Genomic DNA, 22685 nt, shown 5'->3' on the forward strand with positions numbered 1-22685 from the left:
ATTTTACCAAAAGGCCCAGGGAGAAAGAATGATCTTTTTACAAGAAGGTTGGGTTAGGAGGGGCATCCTGTGAAGGGTCTTGGGAATACAGACCACACAACCAGATGCCAGACATCAAGATAAGTTCCTCCAGGTGAAACAGTTGCCACCAGCTGCTAACCAGGATTTATAGGTCTGCGGAGTCCAAAGGCTCACTTTATTGCCAACCCAGATGTCCGCTGGTACAAGTAGTCTGATGGCTGATGGGGTTTTTTTAAACCACTCTTTTGGCTGAGAATACGATTAGTATCAAAAGAAAGGAACCAGCAAACAAAAACAACAGAGATCAAAACTGAATATTCTACATTATTACAGCAGATATGAGCCCCTGTTGCTTGCCCACAAGGAACCTACCAGCAGCATGAGCTCAGACGTTTGGACTTGTTTACCAAGGATGAGTGTCAATTAGACACAAACTTCTTCAAACCACCTATAAGCCTTTACTGCTCTTATAATCCCACCAGCAAAGGCTTACTTTAACTTCTCCACTTACTGTGCTTTTGGAAAGAAAGAGAAAAAGAAATCAGGTGTTTGAAGGCTGTAAGGAACAGACTGAAGAAAGGGAAACAAGATCAGAGAGACAGAAGTAGGGTGAGGGGGAGGCAACTATCTCTATCAAGTGGGATAACTGATGTGACTCACACAAAAGCAGCTTATATTTCCTCTTGTTCTGCAATGAATATTTCCACTTTGTCTTTTTCAGAGGAGACCAGCCAGAAGCAAATGCACAGCAGCTGAGTAATGCCTCAACCTCCAGAGCATCATGCAAAAAGAGAAAGACATGTAGGCCTCAGAAGAATAAACTAAGTTTCTCTGAGTCTTTGGAGACCTACTGACCGTTCACAGTGTGACGCAGGCAAACCTGTATTAACAGAGAAGATGCTGACTCCAGATTATAGGCTTTCAAGACTTCTTATCTTGCAGCTGTACTACCTGAGAAAATTTGCATAAGAACAAGCTGCCTCTTTCTTAGAAGTCTTTTTCAACCTGTTTTTATGATTTCCACTTAAAACGATAATCCTCTGTTTGTGACACTGCAATCATTTCTACTACAATCAAGTGTTCCATCCAGAAGGAGGATTACTGTCTCGGTTTGGGGAAGTAATATGGACCTCAGAAAGAACAAAGCAGCCAGTTTACAAGCAAATGACCTTGATAATAAAGAAAAAAAGAAAACAAGAGCGTGTATGATCAGATCTGTCTCTTCCAAGAGACATCTGATGCACTTCAGGCTCACAAGAACTGGTATTTCCTCAATATGTTCATACAATGGAGCTGGAAAAATTGGCAATGCCTACCTTCACTGTGCCAACCCAACATACACTCAGATTTTTCCTTAGACAACCTACCAACGTTTTAAATGTGAACACTGGAGACACGTATACAATAAACCTAGCACAGTACACAACGCCATGCATTTAGCACCATGTCTTTTGAGGAGGAGCATCGCCTCACATGGTGCCGAGTGTCAAACAACTGTTCTAAATCATTGCCACTGGCAGCTGCTCTGAAATCCAAAGAACAAACGGTTAAAATAAATGAAAGCAAAAGCCTTTTTCTTTCTCCCCCCAAGAAGATAATTTAGCATGACTTTCCACAGAACAATTTGCATGGGATTACCCACAATACACTGCATTATGGTAATACTCGACAATCTCTGATGCATATTAGACTGGCAGTGTTAAAAATCTGTCAAAGGAAAAATAAACGATACGGGAAAATGATGATGTAAGACAGGACAGTAAACACTCTGCACTTGTGTAATCTGCCAAAATTCACTCCAAAATTGGCCTGGGAAAGAGAATGAGAGAGTATTGCGCACTCGGAACAGCTTTAGGGAACATTCCCAACTCAAGCAGAAAACAATACCTGACTGAGACACGGACGTAATCACAGAGGAGTGGAAAATACAACAGATCCGAATGAGGAGCTGAATAGGAAACACGGAGTGATTTTCTTCATTTCTTTGATTTCCCACTGGGCAGTAACCTGGAGGGAATCTTCCCTCTTGTTCATCCAAAGCAGGTTCGGTTCACTACCCTTCACTACACACGTTCACTCAGTCTGCCTTCTGCTCCTCTCCAAGCCCCTCTGTATCTTCTTCTGATGCTGCTGGTGATCCTTAATGGACTCTGCACAGTCTCTGTGTTCAAAAGTGTTTGTCCCAAAACAATGAGCCCCAGAGCTGTATTAGTCGCAGAATCCAAACTACCAGCACCTCCTGCCCTCAGCCATGGTTGGCTGCTCAGCCCTTCAATACACTTCACCCAGAGAACAGGGACGCTAAGGATTTCTTGCACCGACCTCGTACTTTCCTACATAAAAAAAGCTGCAGGAAAATAGTATCAAATGAACTGATTTTGCCAGTTCCATGCATCATGTTCCTAGTAATTCAAGTAATTGTCTATCACTCCTCAAATCCCTAAGAATCGTGGAATTATAGATTCTTAGCTTAGGTTGGAAGGGTCCTTAAAGATCACAGAGTTCCAACTGTCTGCCATGGGCTGGTTGCCCCCACCAGCTAAGGCTGCCCAGGACACTAAGACACATTCCCCCAGGACACTAAGGGGGAATGAGGCATAGGTTTGGCCAAGAGGTGGGAAAGAGAGAAGTAGCATTTTCCATGTGGGTTTATTCAGTAATTCTCTCACCACTAAGTTGCAGAAAATGGAAGGAAAAAAAACCACAACAACCAACAAACAAGCAAGGGATGAGGCCAAATTATATTGCTGAAGAGGAGTTATAGAGATTAGTGTAGTAATTAATCAAGACAACCATGTCAGCAAGGGTCTGACCTTTATTCCTGCCCTAGTAACAGCTTTGTCCCCGATGACTTTTGGCTTGCATGCTAAAGCGATTTAGATACATCCCTCAATTAATCGCAGGATATCCTCTGGGAGATAGGAGAGCAGTACTGCAAGCTGCCAACAGGGATGCTGAATCAGAGGAGGAGTGACCTAGTGAAGGGCACCTAGTGAAGGACATCAGCAGAGATGGGGAGGTAACCCACAGTTCTCTTTACCTCCTACACTTCACCCCTCACTGCTGGAAGCAAAATTGTTTGAAGCATCTAATTCGAGATCCTGCCATATTTTAAAAGATTAAGATTTCCAAAAAATAAGAAAAATAATAAGAGTGTCTTAAAATAACTTGCGTCTTTTTCTGTAAAGAAGCAACAGCACCACATCAAACTCACTCAGGCAGGATGACAGGCAGCTGCAGAGATCACGGCAGCAGTTGCTTCCCTCTTCTCTCTTTTCTTGTGAGATAAAGACCTTCTATCAGGCAGATGTGCTGCCAATCCCACACTCGTAGAGAGTGTGGAGTCCCTTGCTCAGTGTTTTGGGTCACCTGCAGCTTCTAGAGTAACTAGCAAGCACTACTCTCTGACAAAGAACCTCAAAGCTCTGCAGATGCAGTTGTGCCCCTGAACATATGGGAGGGGAGTACCTTCTATCCTGCCCACTAGGGACAGACAAGTGGAATCTGAGCTCTCTCAGAAAGGCAGTGTACAACTACAGACCTTCAGTAAATAGAAGGACTAAAAAGCTACACATTCAGGAGAGTGGTGAAGCTCAAGATTGGCAAGAGATAGAAACAACACTAGGAGACGTCTGCTTCTATTAGAATAGCTATTATCACAGCAACTGAATACCTGAATCAGTTTTTGTCTCCTAAGAAAAATAACAAACGCATTTGCCCATCAAGTTTGTCCATTATGGCAGTTAGAAGCAGAGACTGTCAGAGCTTTATGCCTGTGAATTAAAGTCCCTGTCAGGATCTTAGCTAGTCAGAGTGAACAGAAGCCTTAAATTAATAGCTTAAGTTACAAAACTCAGAACAGCTAACACACATGTTGAGTACACCCAGCTGGTTGTGAGGTTTTCAGATACTTGTCTGAATGAACCCCAGATCTCCTGCTCAACACAGACAGGGTCTCGTATAAAGTCTGGAATAGATTTTCTAAGGTTTATTTTTAGCAGCTGTTCCACAGTTCTGATACAGAACAGAGACAACCCAGACATGATACTCTGATGGTGAAATGAATCATTCTTTCAGAGCTCTGAAAGCACTAACAGGCCATAAAGGTCCTCAGCCAGACCCGCCTGGGGCCTTTACCCATACCCTCTACCTATTCTAAGAGCCCCACTTCAGCTTAGGGCTCTGCTGTAAAACTGCAGGTCTGTAGCTCCTGTAGCAACGCTTACATGCTTTTACCTGAGCACACCCTATGGTGTGTATATGGTGTACCCTATGGTGAGACTCTGACTCACAGAACTGACTTCCCAGCATCACCTTGTCACTGTGGACCTGCCAAGTGGTTTCTGAGCTGTTTGATCCCACAAACATCACCCTGAATTACTAACGTGTGTTTTCACTTTGGATCTGCTACACTACCATGGACTTGCCTAATAATGTGGACTCGTGGCTGAATCCAAGTACTCTTCAGAAGCCTGGTCTGCTTACCTTGCTTGGAGACAGTGAGACTTGGCCTTGGCTGCCAAACAGAGACTATCTGGTATTATCTCAATTTCTCCTACTGCTAGCACTGACCCTAATTCTTTTCTCAGAAGAGGCACACATACTATTTTTCTCCCATATACCTCAATACAGAGATTACAACATCCTAAACCACAATTAGATTAGGCCACCAGAACTATCTCACACTACAATCCAGATACAAAAATAGATTCCCTTTCCTTAGCTATTGTTGGCAAACACGGGTTCTAGTGAGAGAAGTTATTTCTGGACTTTTACTGGCAAGCCTTCTTTTCAGAGACTAAAAGGAAGAGCTGGTGCTGGTGGAAAAATTGTTAGACATGACTTTGAAGAAATGGCAGTTTCTGCCAAGCTCTTATGTGTGTTTCTCTGTGGGGGGAAAAAGGCTTTATTAGCTTTTCTTTCCAGAGGTCACATCTGTGAGGGTAAGTGAAAGAAAAAGGCACGTATGGAAAGTCCTCCGTCTCAGATTGACAATCAGCTGCACAGTCAGTGCCACAAAAGCCCTTTTGCACTTGTGCCTCTTCTTTCATGAAGGAAAATCCCCATTTTCTTAGAACAAAATGATGGCTGAATGTGAATGCACTGGAGTTTCCCGCTGATTTTGGTACACTGTGTTATCTCCTACTTGGAAACCCTGAGCACTTCTCATCAGGCATTTATATAGATCTGTGCATACACACACATTTACATGATCACAGATGTACAGGGACACATTTCTAAGACTCTAGCATTACAACAAACAACAACCATCCATAAAGACACAATTAAAGTTACACGTTCATCAGACACACTGGTGCACACTTGAACATGCATTGGACTGTCTTCCACACCCACGTGTATCCACATTCATGTTTATATTGTAGTCTTCCACAGTCTGTAGTTTGCACCCACGAATACTAACTGCACAAACCCAGCCCAGTGGAACAAACACTCATTTAATGTGTAATTCAAAAACCATAGGCATGTACTCTCCATGCACTCTGCTGCTGGCTTTCCCCTCTAAACAGGATGCAAATCCTACACAGTCCTATAGGCTGAGTTCTCTCTATACAACAAGTAGCTGAGCTGTGGCACACAAAAGTGCCAACGTGCCATTGCAAGAATTAAAGGTTTTATGAGTCTTTTCTCCACTTCCACAGTCTCCCCCTTCCAGTTAATGTCAAGCGTGTATATATAAATGAGATGTATTTGGGGCTTGTGCCAAGTCTCTGTAACACGGACACAGAAATAATATGGGTAAAACATGATTTGTATTGGGACTGCTCTGGTTGTCTTAAAAAGAAGGTCTTCAGTGACTGATTTGGCCTTTCTGGAAGCTTCTTACTGTTTAAATTGTAGAGTTATGAGACCTCACATTCAGTTCAGCTTATCACAGCTGTACATCCTCATGTGAAATCAGGGGAACTGACTGAGAAGAGTAGGGTACTTGATGAAGCACCTTGGGGATTGAAATGTGTGTTATTAAATGTACATGAAATAAACAAAATTTCACTCCCATTTATTCCAACCAGTCAGAATCTCAAGCAAAGGCAACCTGGCCTTAAGTGGACTGCATTTATATATCTGGAGTGAGCCCAGAAGTGTCAGGTGCTACTCATTCTTATGATGCATGTCAGCATGTAACACACCAGATCTTATCAGTATGAAACCAACACCTCTTTGGGCTGTCCCTCATCTCTGAATGTTTTCACACAGACTCAGAAATCTAAGGTTTTCTCTTCCAGAGAGCATCACTAAAGATTATTCCAAAAAGACACAGAAAATTCTGCTAATATTCCTCCTCCTCTCTACCAATGAATTCACAGAAGACATCATTCATGCTACACCAACTAAGGGCAGACACTAAAACGTTACCTGAATACCCTGAGATCAAATGTCTGTCCAGAAGCAGTGAGTATCAAAAACATGACAAACAATTCACCATTTACACACTGTATCTCTGAATCAAGAGGTTGAAGGTATTTAAATGGAAGCTGACTTGACTTCTGTCTGTTATCTTTTCTGCTTTCTGTCAGCAGCTTCTCTAACACCCACTGCTGTGGCAAACCTTGCTTATCCTGTCTTCCTATGCCACAAAACGTAACCAGATTGGTTTAATTTCTGCAACACCTACGCTGAGAAAGATATTACTAAAAAGCTGTAGAAGAGTCAAGGAACATGTGCTGCGTTCCTTCCAACACCTTGATGAACACTGGATGAACAGAAGTGAAAATACTTTACAAGGAATAAGGCACTTCCCCTCACTTTACGATGCAGTAGGTCACACCAGCTTAGACAGCCTGTACTGACAGCAATTGCCTGCTTTGTTTTGCTTTCCACCACCTTAGCACCCTTTGTGTCAATACATATAAGAACTGAGCTGCGCAGTGTGAGGAGCCCACCTTACCCTTCTGCTCCAATCTCAGCTAGAAGAGGAGATGCGAAACAGCCTTAGAAGACATCCATCTCCTCTGCACGTGGAAGCCCACAGGACAGCAAGGCACACATCCATAGACCCCAGCACTGCGAGTGTGCTGCCTGACATCAGGCTTCATTGCAATCCTATACACCACACTCCACACCTTTAATTAGTTACAAATGCAAAGGAACTGAAGGACAGATTTCCCACCTAGCTTTGCATTTATTAAAAGGTCACCAAGGAAACATGATTTTTTTCCTGTGAACAGACATCAAAAGCTAATGAAACCTGAACTTCATCATTGCTGTGTACCTTTTCTTTTCAGTTTTCATTTAGAAATGAACTTCCTTTCCCTTTCACGAGATAATCCAGGCTCCCACAAGTGCTTTGCAAGAATGGTTTGGCCAAAAGGGTGAGTTATGCATCCCTTCCTTTTTCTCTTTCCACTGACAGCCATGAAACAGTGTCATACGACAGAGGAATGACACACAGCACAACATAATTCTAGCTGTACGTAGAAAATATAGACCTTAAGGTAGCCACATGTGCTATGCATAGATGCACAAAATACAGACATGTATTTAAAGCAATAAATATGCATGTCAGTTGCACACCTTTTGTGTTCTGCCTAAAACCAGAAATAAATGCATGCATACAAACATCTTTGGGCACAACTTCTTCCAAGTGCAGCACACAAACACATCCTCTAGTGTGCATACAGATGTTCCCCTAGCTACTGCATTGAAAAGAACAATTATGCACATCCCATAACTCAGTGGCAGTAACATGCCATTGCCACTTGTGTGCTCGTGTCTGTATTCTAACACATACCCTACCTCTATGCATGCGAGAAGGCTGGGAATCAATAACCACTTACAGCCCTTCAATCCAACACTGTCAACTTTGTTCCCCTCTGTTTATAGTGACAGACAAGAAGAGTGAAGACAGGGGACACATCAGTATGCAGCGTAGGAGAAGTGGACACTATCAGCATAAGCAACAGACAGGAGCTACTGAATTCAGTAGTGGCTGCTCTTGCCTCCTGCAACAAGCAGAGCTGCCGCTGTCCCAGAAATCTGGTTTATTCCCAGGAAATTGATGCAACCAGATAGAAGAAACCAGAGCAATAACCGAGGGCCATTTTCCTAAAACAACATAATTGTACAAAAAAAAAGATTCGGAAAAAAAATTCAATTCTTATTTGTTTCCTAGGTCTGAGCAATGATCTTGTCTACATAACGATGCACAACATGCTCGGTATAACACCAGAACAACTCGATATCATATCCTGCAGAGAAGACAGCATGAAACTAAATATACTTCAGACACAGCAGGCTACCTTTAAAAATTGTCAAGTTGCTTCGTTGACCTTTTAAAGGGAATGAACATACAAATGCATTACATTTAAGAGCAAGTCAATACCTCAATGAATTTCAACCAATCCTGCAGCATGTGGAATAACCAAAAAGCTGTTGGTCTGACACGAGCTCTAATCATGTACCTCCATCAAAGCTCACAGCCTCACCCACCCAAAATGCTGTCCAAGCATCTCAGAGCTACTCGGTCTCAGCCTACAACATGGCCTTGGTTTTACAGTCCTGAGTTTCTCACTGTATCTATATTCAGAGATCTTCTGCATTATGAACACGTCCCATTACGCCAGGCCTGAATCTCTCCTGGGCAGAGATTGGCATTAATATAAATATAATTATGGTCATTTAATAAATGTATGATGCATGTCACTCTATCTCATTAAATTAACAACAGGAGTGAATTTCGTATTAGTCGTGACAAGGCCCATTTTCAAAGCTGACATTTAATATCACTCCCCAGCATAATCATACATCAGGCTTCACAAATTAAAGGATTTGATGTGAGCGAGGGATGATCAAATACATGAAACCACAGAACCAGTGCTGTAGCTTGCTGCAGATATTCAGCCTATGTAATACATTTACCTACAACTGATGAACCAGCAGAAATTCCAGCCATTTCAGTGCACACGGGGGCTCATGAAAGCATTCCTGATTTAGAAAAACTTCAGCACTTTGACCTCTGGAAGCCCTTCCAATCACCAAAGACAATGGCTTGATCAGAAAAGCGACCTTTCGGTCACTATTTCAGAGCCAGTCTGAGCTGTTTTCAGACTCCATTTACTTCATTCTCCCTCACTAGAAAAGACAAGAGGGCTGCTCGCAAAAGGTCACTGGGAAAATGGTGTCCAGCTGCCTGCTGCAAACTTCCTATGCGCCATCAGACTGCAGGGAACATAAAGCCCATCACATAGCTCATCCAGTGCTTTCATCTTTGGTGGAAAGCAGTAGTATTGGCCACGGTGTTGACTTTAGGTGCCTGTTCACCCAGGTGCAGGACATCTGAAGGTTGTGAGCAAGGTATTGTGTTGCTCAAGCGTGTTTATGCTGCGTTACAGAGCTGTCTCCCTTTTTCCCATCACTGCCAATTGGCGATGCATGCATGCATGCCCTGGGCCATCACAACATGGCTGTACAGCCCATTCTCCCCAACCCAGATGACAAGTCAGATCCAACTCTATTACTTCTCAATGCTGGGAAAAAGAACACAAGACAGACAATAATACAATGGAATTGAAGGCATAATATAACAGAAAAAGAAAGCGGCAGAGGAAATATCTTAACAAGTGCTGGTCCTCCATTGTTTTCACACAGAATTAGCATTTCAAATCAAATAAACTACTTAATTCAATTCTCAGCTCCCTCACAAGCTAACAGCATTTTATATTTATCTCCAAGTCAGAACAAGTCTTTCCACTTGTAGCCTGCTGGCCATCAGCTTTTAAAGGAATACTTCCCACTGAGATGCTAACCGTCCTTCTGATCATGTGGCAAAAACATACACATACTTAAAACCCTACTTAGTAAAAGAAGTCATCTCTACCAGGAATAAGCTACTGCAAAATGGACAGTGTTTCAGGGCTTTTTATTCCCATTGTATGTAGCTGTACTCCTCTCACAGACTCATTTGCAATATCGTTTTCAAACTCATTGAAAATCGCCTTTCTCATTTTGTTTCTGAGTGAATCTCTGATTCAATATTCTTGTGTAAGTTCACCTGCTACTTCCAGCACCACCAAAGGAAACTTTTCGCAATAGCCAAGAAGAGGTGGCACGCAGTAAGAGATTTGGTTAGGAATACTTTGGGAAAAACTTATTTAATCCAAGGCAGAACTTAATTGTGAAGTACACCAGGCTTCAGGCGGCTCTTCTCAGAAAGAACTCCTTGGGTTTTAGGTTACATTTCTGATCAGACGTCATAAGAAGAATAGCTTTTTCTTTTCCAGTCATTGCATTGAATTCTTTTTTACTGTCTTTAGTAGCAATTGCCATGAATTTTCAGTTACTTTCTTAGCTTCCCACATCTAATTCCTACATTACTTTGGCTGATACCCTTTTTCCCCTTTTTCTTTTGTTCACAGAGAATTAACCTATGCATTTTTCACCTCAGAATATCTTGATCATGATTAGGTAAATGGCCTCTACCACTGTTTACTCGTATCTGTCAGAATCTCTAGTAAACAATTAGTACTGGCAAAAAGGAAACAGACTAAAAGAAGTGAAATTCACCTCTTGACAATCCATCTATTACATAGATTCTTCATCAGTGTTATGATTCACTGTCCTCTATGCTCTAATTATCACCTTCTCTTTACTATTATACCAAGATGGGTTTTAACTAAATGTGTTCTCAATTCTTGATTAAGCTTTTTTTGGGATATGTAACAGAATCTATTTTAAAAACATTGGTTTTAAAATTTATAATACCTCCGTAATCTTTTTTTTCTTCCTCTTGTGGTCTGCTTTATTTATAATACATCCTCAGTCCTGGACTATTATCCCATATTAAGGGAAAAACATACATGAACACATGTTAATAGAAATGATGCGCTCTGCCCTTATTAAACGTAATTGGGTCATGATCACTGGTGTCTAGGTAACCACCAACTCTCACACCGAAGATTATTTCACCCTTTCCTATCATAGTGTGTTCCAGAATAGAGCTATATTGGATACAACATCTTTTGTACTAGAAAATAATCATCTGTAATGTTCGGAATCTGTAATAGAATTTACTGCTGCCTACACAAAATCTCAGGTACATAACACCTAGACAGAAGTCTCTATGACCACTCTCCTCTATGACCACTGGAAAGCAGTTCGGTTTATCCATCATTTACACAACCATTACCTTTCCATCTTTTCTTCCTTCTCTCAATTTCAGCTCTAAAAAGTTGTTAGATAATAACAATAATACATCTTTCCTTTTCACCAAGAACCGTACGTATCCCATGACACACAACTGCACTCATTTCCACATGCATCATCTAAGCTCCTCTTGGTATCATATTTGTTTGCTTTAAGAAGAAAGTGTGACGCCAAATCACACTTACACTTGTTTATTCCTTTGTCCATTTTTCTAAGTGGAACTCGCTTATGATAATTACTTGGTTGAAAATATTTTAACGATTCCTTGTCTCACTTCAGCAGCTATTCATCAAAGATTAATATTCTATACTCCAGAAGCTGCCTGTCTTGAGTGTCTGAGAGTAAAAGAAATACTGCAAAACATCAGCACTTGGATGTCTCCAAATTCTCCTTCTCTCACAACTATGAGTAGCCAACAACTTCTTTGATCTCTACTGTCTTCAGCTCGTTCACCTCTCATCTGTCCCCACTTATAGTATGTATGTGAATCACTTTTTAATTGTCCCTAATGTCTGCATTTCCATAGGCTGTGTGCTGTAATTTCTCTTTTCTGACCATGCATCTTCACTTGCAGATAGCCACCATCTGGCATCACATGCATCAAAAATTTCTTCCTTGGACAAAAATTAGAATATAGCAGGTTTCTCTTTGTCATCCATATGTGGTATACAACAGAGCCTCTTACCTAAAGATAAGCCATGAAGCTCCAGAAATATCATGTCTAAACATATTGCCTTCTCTGCCTCATAGATTACCCAGCACAAGCAACCTCTTTCATCTGTAAGTTTATCACATTCAGAAACACATATTTCTCCTCCGTTATTCAGAATTAAAGTGTTTGCAATTCAGTTTGGTTTAATTTACTTTGGAAATGAGTTAAGCCAAATTTAATTAAGGCCACCTTAATTCTGCTTCAGAGTGTTGACATGTGGCTTAATGTGGTTTAGCACAGGACTTTCCACTTGCTCCTTTAGCTAATTCAGAGGTACTTACCTGCACATTCTCATACAAACTATTATAGAATTCAGCCTGTTTTAATTAATTATCAAAACAGAAAGGTAACTTGGTTGCATTGCAAGTATTTTTAAGAGAAGAACCTGCAAGTTACTAAATCTCTCTTTAAACCAACAGAGAAAAAAACTAGAGAACATCTGAAAATAGCAGGCAGACGAATTCAAATTCGTACAAGGAAATAATATTTAGCACTTTCTGATCCCTGGAACAAAATATCAGGGGACCAGATGGATTTCCAATCATGTGATGCTCTCAAATCCAGTCTGAATTCTTTCTTCTATGAAAAATCTTACACAAACACGAGGGTTTGGTACAAAGCTGCCTATGTAGTATAGGAGGTCAAAACCAGAAGAGCTGATGGTTCTTTCTGGGACCATAAGCTGAAATAAGTGTTGTGGAAGAAGGGAAAGAGGAAAGACAATGCTATCAGTACAGGAGCTTAGCACATATGAAAAAAAAATATAAATCTCAATTGGGAACATAAAAAAGGAAAGACCAAAGAGACAAGAACTGGATGAGAAAAAAAAAGAAGAAGAAAGGATGCACCTACAGATTTCAAAGTTGGCAAGAATGAATAGAGTTAGTTTGATTTCTTTTTGACAAGACCAAGGGACCTACGATTGGATCATCCATGAATAAAGACAACAGTGGATGTGGCAGAGAACAGCAGATTAAAGAACCTGGGAGCTACAGCAGCTGTGAGAAGTACAGTGCAGAAATCAGTGGAGGGACAGAATGGAGGAGGAAGTGAGATTAAATTTCAATATATAGTTTACATTCAATATTGGACAGCATATCCAATACCACTAATATCACTAGTATGAACTAGTGGAGTTCACTGCTGCAGGAAATCCCGTGTGGGAAAATATTACGAAAGGGGACAGAAAAGTGCCATAATTATCAACAGAGAAAGTTGCTCATTATCATTACCACACCCTCGAAATAATCAGGCCTCATGCTGCAGCATATGAAGCAGAAAGGAGGCAGGTCAGGTGGGCCGGTAGGATTATTTCTTCTTTTCCATGTCTTAGTGTAATTGAATCAGTTGCACTACAGCCTGGTTTTGTTCTCTTAGGAGCCACGAGGAACCAAACACTGTATGAGACAGGATACCTGATCATATGGACCAATGGTCTGATCCAGCATGGCAAATGTTATGATGCTAAGAGGGGTAAAAATCAATCTTCGCAGAAAATCCTGTGTATAAAAGACTTTGAAATTTAGATGCTTCTAAAATCCATGCAGAGTAAAAGACAAACGTGGCTCCTCTAGCCTGTGCTTTTGCAACCTCCCATTCTTATTTGCCATGCCTGAGGAGTTCATGATTAGACTATGAGCTTCATCAAAGGGCAATTTTCAGCTGCCAAATAGATTTGTACAATAAATCCACATGGGACCAGATTAACAAGCAAGAGAGACATCAGAAATCAAAAACCTAGCCGCTGTAATTCCACTGAAAACTTGAAAGGATGATGTGCAATGATATTTAGACTTTTAAAGAGACACTGCCAGAATACTACAGCTAGTTTTCATTAGGAATTTTGCTTTTCTGTCTCACATCCTTCCCAAGAGTTCTTTTCATTAGCAGACTTAAATCCCACTTATATTCAAGGCTGCACCGTTCAGAACTGTTCAGTGGGCTTCAGAAAGAGTAACATTTCATCCAAAGTGCAGCATCTTTTCCATGCAACCATAAATTAATTAATTGCAAATGAATTTTTTGATTCTAACATCTAAGTTGTCTGGGTTTGCAATGTCAGCACCTGGGAATCTTCGATCTAATCCCATCCACAACTCCCAGAAAATGGGTATGACTGAATACTTGCATTTCTGATTCCATGTAGTCTGGCTTTTTATTTCCTAGGGAAATAAAAAAAAAAGCTTCTAGGGAAGCAGCTCGATAACTCTTTCCAATCTGTACCTACTACCACCTTTCTTCCCAAGAGTATGGGAAGACTGGGCTGCAACCAAGCATCTAGAAAGGTTTAGAAGTAGTTGAGGGAGAAAACAAACAAACAAAACAGGTATCAGCTGTTTATGGTATATTGGAAGGGGAAAAAAGAGAAATATCAGCATTCAGAAATGTACAGAATCAAGGTAACATCTGTTTTCCTTTCCTGGGTCCCACAGAATCTGCTGTGTTCCTTGGTTTAACAAATAAACCAGCTGCTAACTAGGAGATGCTCACATCATTTGCAAGTAAAAGGAAAGAAACGCAGGGATTTGTTGGAACAAGCCCTTTAAGACTAAGCCCCAAACAGAAGTGGTAAACATCAGAGCTACAGCAACTGATCGATTATATACAGTAGTGGAAAAGAGTTGAGAGAAAGAGGGGAGCACATGATGGCTCTGCTTTGCTGTTCCAAATACATCCATGTCTAGTGTACCTCCACAGAACTAGATGCTTCCAACTCTGCAAAGTCAGATCTACAATGACCTCATCCCATCATTACTTTCTGTTGTGCTGAAGAAAAAAAAAAAAAAAACAAAACCTAAAAAACACCACTAACAACAAAACACAAAGCAATTACAAACCACAACAAGGGAGGGAACCTGTTCTCCAGTTACACTGACAGACAGCCCTCGATAATCTATCAACAACAGAGACAAAGGAACTGATTTAAGATGCTATTACTTCCAAAGGGCTCAGATTGTGCTACTCTGTTTATTTAGGAGTTGGAGAAGTCGAGATCCTATTTGATCAGCTTTGAAATTGGTTCCAAAAGGCTGAGAAGTCAGCTGATTTTTCATTTCTCTGTAGTTCAAGGCCATATACATTTCTCCTTTTGTTTATATCAACAAAATCCGAGTTAGGATATAACACTCATTTTTTCTGCCAAGTCCGTGGAGAGTTCTCATCCAAGACTTTGCTCATCTGACTCAATCCAGCCTAAGAGGACCAGAAAATACAGGTTTGTGGCTGCAAGCCACAAGCCCTGGTGCTGTGCTTGCAGACTAATCATTATGTTGCTCTGGCCATCCAAGGAAGATGAATGCTCACCGTCTCCTGGTTGGTTTGCTCTTTCCCATGTGCCTTTGCTCATTTCCTAAATGCCATTAACCTTTATATCGTTGCATTAAGTGAAATCGTCAAGACTAAAAGGTACCATTAGAATATCTTGAAAACTGAATCACAATTTACTGAAAAGGATTGGTGGGCACAAAAGGAGCATGAAAATACGGAAAACAGGATGCAAACGTTTGCAATGGGCAACAACTAAAGAAAACACAATGAGCAGAAAACCTTAATTTAATCCTTCACTCCTTAGATTACTACAAGATAACTATTTGTTTTTCTCTTATACTTCTCTTACAATTACAGCTGCTTCCAATTTGAATCACTTTGGACCAGAACTGGAAGCAGAACTATTTAGAAAAAAAAAAACAAAAAAACATTCTTCTATATTTCTTAGCATCTGCTTTTGAATGACGTGCCCAGGCCTCAGAGGGTTCACTAGATGCACGTTTTAGAGATGATTTTTTGGATAGAAACTTCTGGATGCTTGTGAAACTTACTCATACTTAGGAAAAGTGTAAAACGTGGGAGACAATGGAAACCAGAAATAGGAAAAGCCTCAGATTTCAAAGATGATGTAAACAATTTACTGGAATGCTCATCAGAAAGCCCAGAATAAACTCCATCTCTTTTCATTTCCCTTCTGCAAGTACTTATCAAATACGCTCTGTGGCAAGAACATTGCTGCAACCATTTCTGTTGGTGCCTGAATACTGGCATGAGTCCAAATTAAAATTATTTGCAAGTTTGTGCACTAGGCATCCAATTACAAGAATGATATACAAGAATATCATTGCTTCTGTATGCCAGTAAGACAACGTTATGCGACTGCAAACTCCCTCAAAACAACCCAATTTCTGACTATCGACTGTAATAAACTGCTTATGAATAAGGCATACATAAAAATTCCACAGAAATATAATATGTGATACGCAATAATAAGGAAGATAAAGAAAATCTTTCATTGCCTATAGATAACTATAAAGAAACAGAACTGCAATTTCAGGGACAAATGATGTATTAGTAACAATTTGGTTATTTTGGACAGAAATGGGTCAAACCAGAGCAGTCCACCTCTGAAAGAGTAGCAAGAGGAAAGGCTTTCATCTTGGCATACTGCTTTATTTCTGCCACACTTTCACGGCAATTCACTGGTTCATTACTTGTATAAAATAATTCAGTAAATGCTAGCCAGGTTACAGGGGATGGATAATGGCAGCTCTTCCCATTTATTAGACTCTCATCTCTGCAGTTACTGTATAAGGGGCCAGGATGCAGAGCTTTTCATCCAGTTCTGCTACCCGTTTATCAGCAGCTCCGTCCTTTTATCCCTCAGCATTTAAGTACTTCCATCTCCGAAATACAAACTATTGGCTCTTATCTAACAAGAAAGTTATCTTGGTTTTATGCCAGTATAGCATAGGAAAAACAAAAAGATGCAATTTATTAACCTTCTAAACAGAACGAGACAGACTTCAGCAAGATGGCACATGATTTGTGGAACACACGTTACATGACTAATGTCACATCCTCGCTCACACGAAGATGGCTCACAGAACCTTCAGGGACATTCACTCTCACAATTTATCTGGGGTGAGTTTTGTAGAGATGGGGGCTTCTAATTGTTAGACAGGCCATGACTTTTGACAGTTACTCTGGCCAGGCTCCACCTGCCAATTGCTGCCGTTACATCAGGCACAATTTTACCTCTAATTTCTCCTACTGTAAATGACTGGAGAGAATGCAAGCAAAATCAAATCAAACCAACCAACCAACCAACAAAACAACATCAGTTTTTCCTCACCTCTAGCTTGCTTTACCAGTTCAGTGAATTGAGTAGTTGGACTCAAAAGAAGAAAAACTTTTCCAACATGAAGATGGGTTCTATGGAAGAGCGTTCCTGAAATTCCCCAAATCCTCCTTTCAAAGGTGTTTTGAACAACTATCAACAATTTCTTATGAACGTATGGCCACTCTGCTCGGTGCTGCTCTCCCTGATTCCATCATCTCTGCAAATGGATGGCTTTTCCCTCTCATCAAGTCGGATAATAAAAGTTGGGGCATTCAATTCCCCTCATTCAGAAGCATTAGACTGGACAGAATTAATTTTTTCTCTTGACTCTCCCAAAGACTTTCTTCAAAAAGGGATCCACGTCACCAGTAAAATCTCCTTCAAAGGGTACTGTCAAAATATCTGGAATAATTTAAAAACTCATTTGTTACTCCTTGTTGCGTGTATCCCTTTGAAGCAAGAAGCTGAAGTCTATTTACATCAGTACTTCATCTCCTCTACCAGGCACAACATGTCAAGGAAAATGCCTTTCCAACACCACATGTACTGAGAGAGCACGGAGCTGAGTTTTGAGATTTGCCATGTTCCTACTATATCTGTTTTGGAACGCAAATGTATACATGGCTCAAAATACATCAAACTCGTAGGATGGTGAATACAGTTAGTAATCTGAACATCCCAGTGCAGTACGTTACTACAGGCGTCTTAACTAGTCAGCCAAGAATCAAGAAGAATAAAGTGTAGTACAATAGGATATGGTAAAACAAAGAGCTATGCCAGTTTAAAAATGAATCACACTGAAGAAACTTAGGAGAATATCCATATGCGTCAGTGCAGATTTGATTCTTTTGGGCCAATATTTGCTCCCGATTGTACTGAATAGAGCTTTCTATGGCACAGCCTTATATTCAGTATTCTGCAAACCAAATAAGACAAGATGGCTCAACAAAATCCTGCAAAAGGAGGACAGTAATACAAACCTGGAGGGCAATAGGTCCAGTGAGGGAGTTAATACAGACTGCATTCACACTGGGAGAGAAATGATAGGCAGTTTCTGATTACTTTTTGATTGTGAGATTGTAAACTGGTAGAAGTAGGAAGGAGAATTCCTTGTTGAAATGGACTGCTTTGTTTTAGGCAGCTTTCAAATGGAGACACTGCTGTTCTAAGACTCAATTGGACAATCCAGACAAAATCAAAGAGAGTCTGGATTTTTTTTCCCCTTCTTTTCTTCTTCTTTATGTTGAATAAAACCTTAGATAAGATCAATAGTTTCTTTAGTTTTATGTTTCTCTTCCTTAAGGGTAGATGGCTTATTGCATTTCCATTGATCACACAGACAGGGAGATTCAACAGAGACAAGTCATCTTTTCTTTTGCTCTCATTTCTGCCCTCCCCCCATACCCATTTGAAATCAAATGACTTTTAATCGAGGCTGGGGTCACAACTGTTTCTCATTTACATATCACTAGTAACAAATTCATGCCTTATTTTTCACTCACTAAACTGCTTTAGAATTGAAAGTCACATTTCTATACATGATATGCCACACACCGTGCAATCGAAAAACTTTAGGAACTTCTTTTCTGGGCCTCTCTATCAGACAGGTTACCTCAGCCCTCCTACAACATTGCTCTGTGGTGAGAGGGGGCTTACCTGACAGCCCTGTGTATTTAATATTTAAGCTTCTTACAGTCTCTACAAAGCCTTCCTCTGTTTTTTCCTAAATCCTTTGCAAACTCCCTATCAGATATGTGCAACTTCAAGCACAAGAAGTTTGTATCTCAGTTTACAGTCAGCAAAGCAGCTACATTCACCATTATTTTCACCATTTTCAAGAAGGAAGAAAGTCAAAGATCAGGATCCAGAACTGCTACCAACACCATTAGAAGCCTGACCACCAGCTTACTGAGTGGTGGTGCACTTGGGAGAACGTTGCATAAAACATTTTAGATCTGCTGGCACAACTTATGCAAACTTGGGTTGAAAATACTGAAGGAAGTAGAGAACAAATCATTAGACACTGATATAACCTGATGTCCAACTGCTTTTAGATGTTACTCAGATTATCTAGGAAATGAGTTAAATTCTCCATGGAGATCACTAGGAGTTTTGCCACTGACATTAGTCAAGGTAGAATTTCTCCCCACTGTCTGAAGGAAATTTAAAACCCCACCACAACCTGTGGTACCTATTGCACCCCATCAGCACTTCTCAGAGTAGGGAGCACTAGGTGTAATGCTCAGGGCAGTTATATTCTCTTTCTTTAAACCATCTTCAGATATTTCTTCTGCCTTTTCTATCTAAGAAATGATGTGAGTATAGTAGAGCACTGTTAAAACAGTAGCTGAGTACTTGCTGGCCACATTCTATGGAATGTAAAAGGATTAACATAGAACTTGCAAAGAATAATTTGAACGTCTTATTAATTGTTATTTGTAACAATGGCTTTTTCCTTAAGGGTCTTTTCGGATCCTTAACCACATATTAATGCTGTATAGATAAGGATTGCTCCCTAGTGGGAGAAATAAGGTGGAGCACAGAATCCCTTCCATGGAAAGCAACAGGTTTGGGAAAGGAACAAAAAGAATTCACCAACTGAGCAAGTGGAGAATTATGTACAGCTAAATACAATTACCAGAGCTCAAACCATGTACTTAAAAAGTGCCAAGAGGCTCCTGTCTCTGATGCACTCAGCACAAGTACAGCCCTTCCCACAGTATCTGGAACATCATTTGGTAAGAAATTTAGCTCCATTTAGTTCACAGTTAAAGCTGTGGCTTCAGCTCATAGATGAGCTACCTTTGGCTGTCAGTAACAAACTCCAAGTGCAGAATTCTCAGTGCAGGCTCTTAAGTTTAGCCAAGCAAATGCCCAGATAGACTGCAACAGGAAGTGTACGACTCCTAATATTCATGTTAATTACCTCAGATCTACTGTGAATACCATTATAAAGACACAGTCTGTATCATCTCAAAAACACTCCTTCATTCAGCTCAATATTTTTGGCATTAGACTGGAATTTCTTTTTATTTCACTGTCAAATGAAACCTCGTAGCAAGGAACCTACTTCCCTGGCATGGAAGATTAAAAGTGAAGGATCGTGGAAGGATTTAACTGAGAAGAAACTCAGTAGAATGGCTACACTTATATTATAGAAGGAAGCTGGCAATACCAAACAGCATAAAAACAGCACTCTCTATTCTCCCAAGCTCATTAGACACACATTAGAAGGAGTGTGCCATGTAGTTCTTTGGAAGAGGTACTTACTTTGTAGAGACCATGGCTGCAGCCGCAGTACGTGCTCTCCATGGTGTAGCTCCTCAGCACACCCATTTCTTGCCATACCACCACCCGGGCTGTTGACTCGCGGGACTTTTCTACAAGGAAGCTGCAGCTGTTCATGACAAATGCAGGGGCCACTTTGTCCAGGATTTTAGGAAGAGTCTCTAAGAAATTATCAGCAATGAGAAAATGAATCAAACAGATGTACATGCATTTATATCACAAATACATCTACAAGAGGCCTATGCTGTTTAAAGCGCGTATCACCAAAGCTACCTGTAGAAACTGTCACTGTGATAGTTCCAGTTAGTGCCAAACTGGACTCATCTTCATCCCAAGTGAAATCTTCATATTCTAATGTTTTGTTGTGTTTGTTTGTTTTTTTGTCCCCAGTCACAGACAAAAATGCTGTAAGTACATTTGGTACATCCCATCCAAAATGATGTCTTTGCACATCCTATAGTTTTGGACTGCTGAAGTCACTTATGAAGCTTTATTTTTTAAGCTGCTTCAACATTAACTACATTTTCCTGTTCTGCCTAGAGGGCTGCAGTCATAGCTCAGCACACAATGTTTCCATTCTTTCCTTTCCAGCTCCTCCTCACAATTTGACAAGGGATTCAGCTATAGGAGGAATTTTGTTTGAACACAGCACACAGCAAAGAAGGGGAATGCATAATCCCACTGAAGGTCACAGATAATTATAGGAAAATAGAGCTTAGCATTTAACTATCTTGCATTGTGAAATAAACCAAACTATTCTCATCTGGGATCAAATGGTACATTGAATGCACTCTGTATAGAAAGCGGCAATAAAGAGTAAATATGAAAATTCAGTAAAATTACCTCTTAGCTCTGAGTGATTTTCTTATTCTAGAAATCATTTTTCTCAACAGCAGCCTATAAACACTGCTAATACACAGCGCTATCAAATATTTCTATCAGTGTGGATGCAACACTTCTTCATGCTAACTGTAAAAGTATATACTAGATACCTTAACACTAGGTGTACTCGGTGTAGAAATTGGGCATTTACATACAAAAGCACATATGTGCATATAAACCTTTGTGCTTGCATCCCAGTACATGCCCAAAGACCATCCAGTGAAGAGCTTGTAAAATAAGAACGTTCATTATTTCTTTGATGACAGCTTTCTTAAACTTCTGAATGGAATGGAATCATACAGAAGGAGTTTCTGCTCATTGCTAATGGCATTGACCCTCAAATTTCATTCAGTTTGGGCAGTGAAAGCCAACCAGCTAATTTCACTTTCCAATAACAATCAGTGAAACTGATTGATTCTAAGCAATTCTAGTTCCACTCTGTTGAGCTTTACATCACAGTTCTGTACAGGACTGCTTGGTTTCATCAAAATTGAGAAAATAACATTTAATAGCTGGTCTTCTCTTAAAGGATGACTGACGCAGAAGATAAAATCTTTGGCCTAAACTGTTCTGCAATATCCACTGCAAACATCATAATCATACATACCTCTGTAATAAGAAAGTAAATGTTATTTTCAGCATATCCAATCTATAGCTATGAATGGACCCTACCAGTTCTGTAAGGTACAGACATAAAGATCTATAAGGTCCATTCATCAGCAGAAAAAAACCTTGTGAACAGATAACTGGAACAAAGTGAGAGATTACATTTCAAACCTGAGACCAGCATGAGCCTAACTCTTAAGTCAAGATCTACAGTGTGCTATTAAGAACTACAGCATTCCTTTTCCTGGGAGAATACCGAACAGAGGAATCTTTAAAATTGATTACTTGCTCTGAACTAAACATCCACTGCTTCTGAATTGCCCTCAAAGTACAATTTGCTGCAAAATATTATGATTCCGAGCAACACATCCAGGTTTTCCTGGAGCTGGGTTAAAAATAAAGCACAGTCACCCAAACAATTATAATCCTGAACACAATCATGAGATCCAGCTAAACTGCGTGTGAAGGTTCAGATAGTTTTCATTCTGTCCTTATCTGAAACAGCACACAGATTTTTGTAAATATATGCTATGAAGTACCATAATCAGATCTCTAATCCAGTTTAGTTTTTAAAACAATTGAAATTATATGCATAATCAGTCTTCTATATTTGATTAAATAAAAACGCTGGCAGGTAACAGTAATGTTTCTGTAGTCAGGACTCATTTAGAAGCATTATCAAATCTGAATTTAATATTCCTTTCATTTTACCAGCTTTCACTGGATTTCACACTAATAGTTCTTTCCCCTCTGCTTTTCTCATTAATTACCTTTCAATTGTATTTCTGGGAGGGTGAAAACGCATCTTTTCAAAGGATTCTTTTATGACAACACATTACTTTAACCATGCTCCCTGTCTCTCATACAGCTGGATTTAGCATGCACAAAAACGGGGGTGCTGCCCAT

At 40.2% G+C, this 22685-nt stretch overlaps 1 protein-coding gene across 2 annotated transcripts in view; it reads right to left on the minus strand.

The window, feature by feature from the left end:
- The window catches only part of LOC146755614 (cytosolic carboxypeptidase 4-like), a 196795-nt gene that overhangs the window by 131151 nt on the left and 42959 nt on the right, over positions 1–22685 (minus strand). For both annotated transcript variants that reach the window (XM_085525310.1, XM_085525309.1), the window contains exon 4: positions 20274–20450. In XM_085525310.1, coding sequence (XP_085381436.1) covers positions 20274–20450 — 177 coding nt within the window. The remainder of the gene's footprint in view (positions 1–20273; positions 20451–22685) is intronic.

Source organism: Coturnix japonica, chromosome 31 (genome assembly GCF_054131305.1).
Source record: "Coturnix japonica strain WE chromosome 31, WE-NBRP24, whole genome shotgun sequence".
Classification (NCBI taxonomy): Eukaryota; Metazoa; Chordata; class Aves; order Galliformes; family Phasianidae; genus Coturnix; species Coturnix japonica.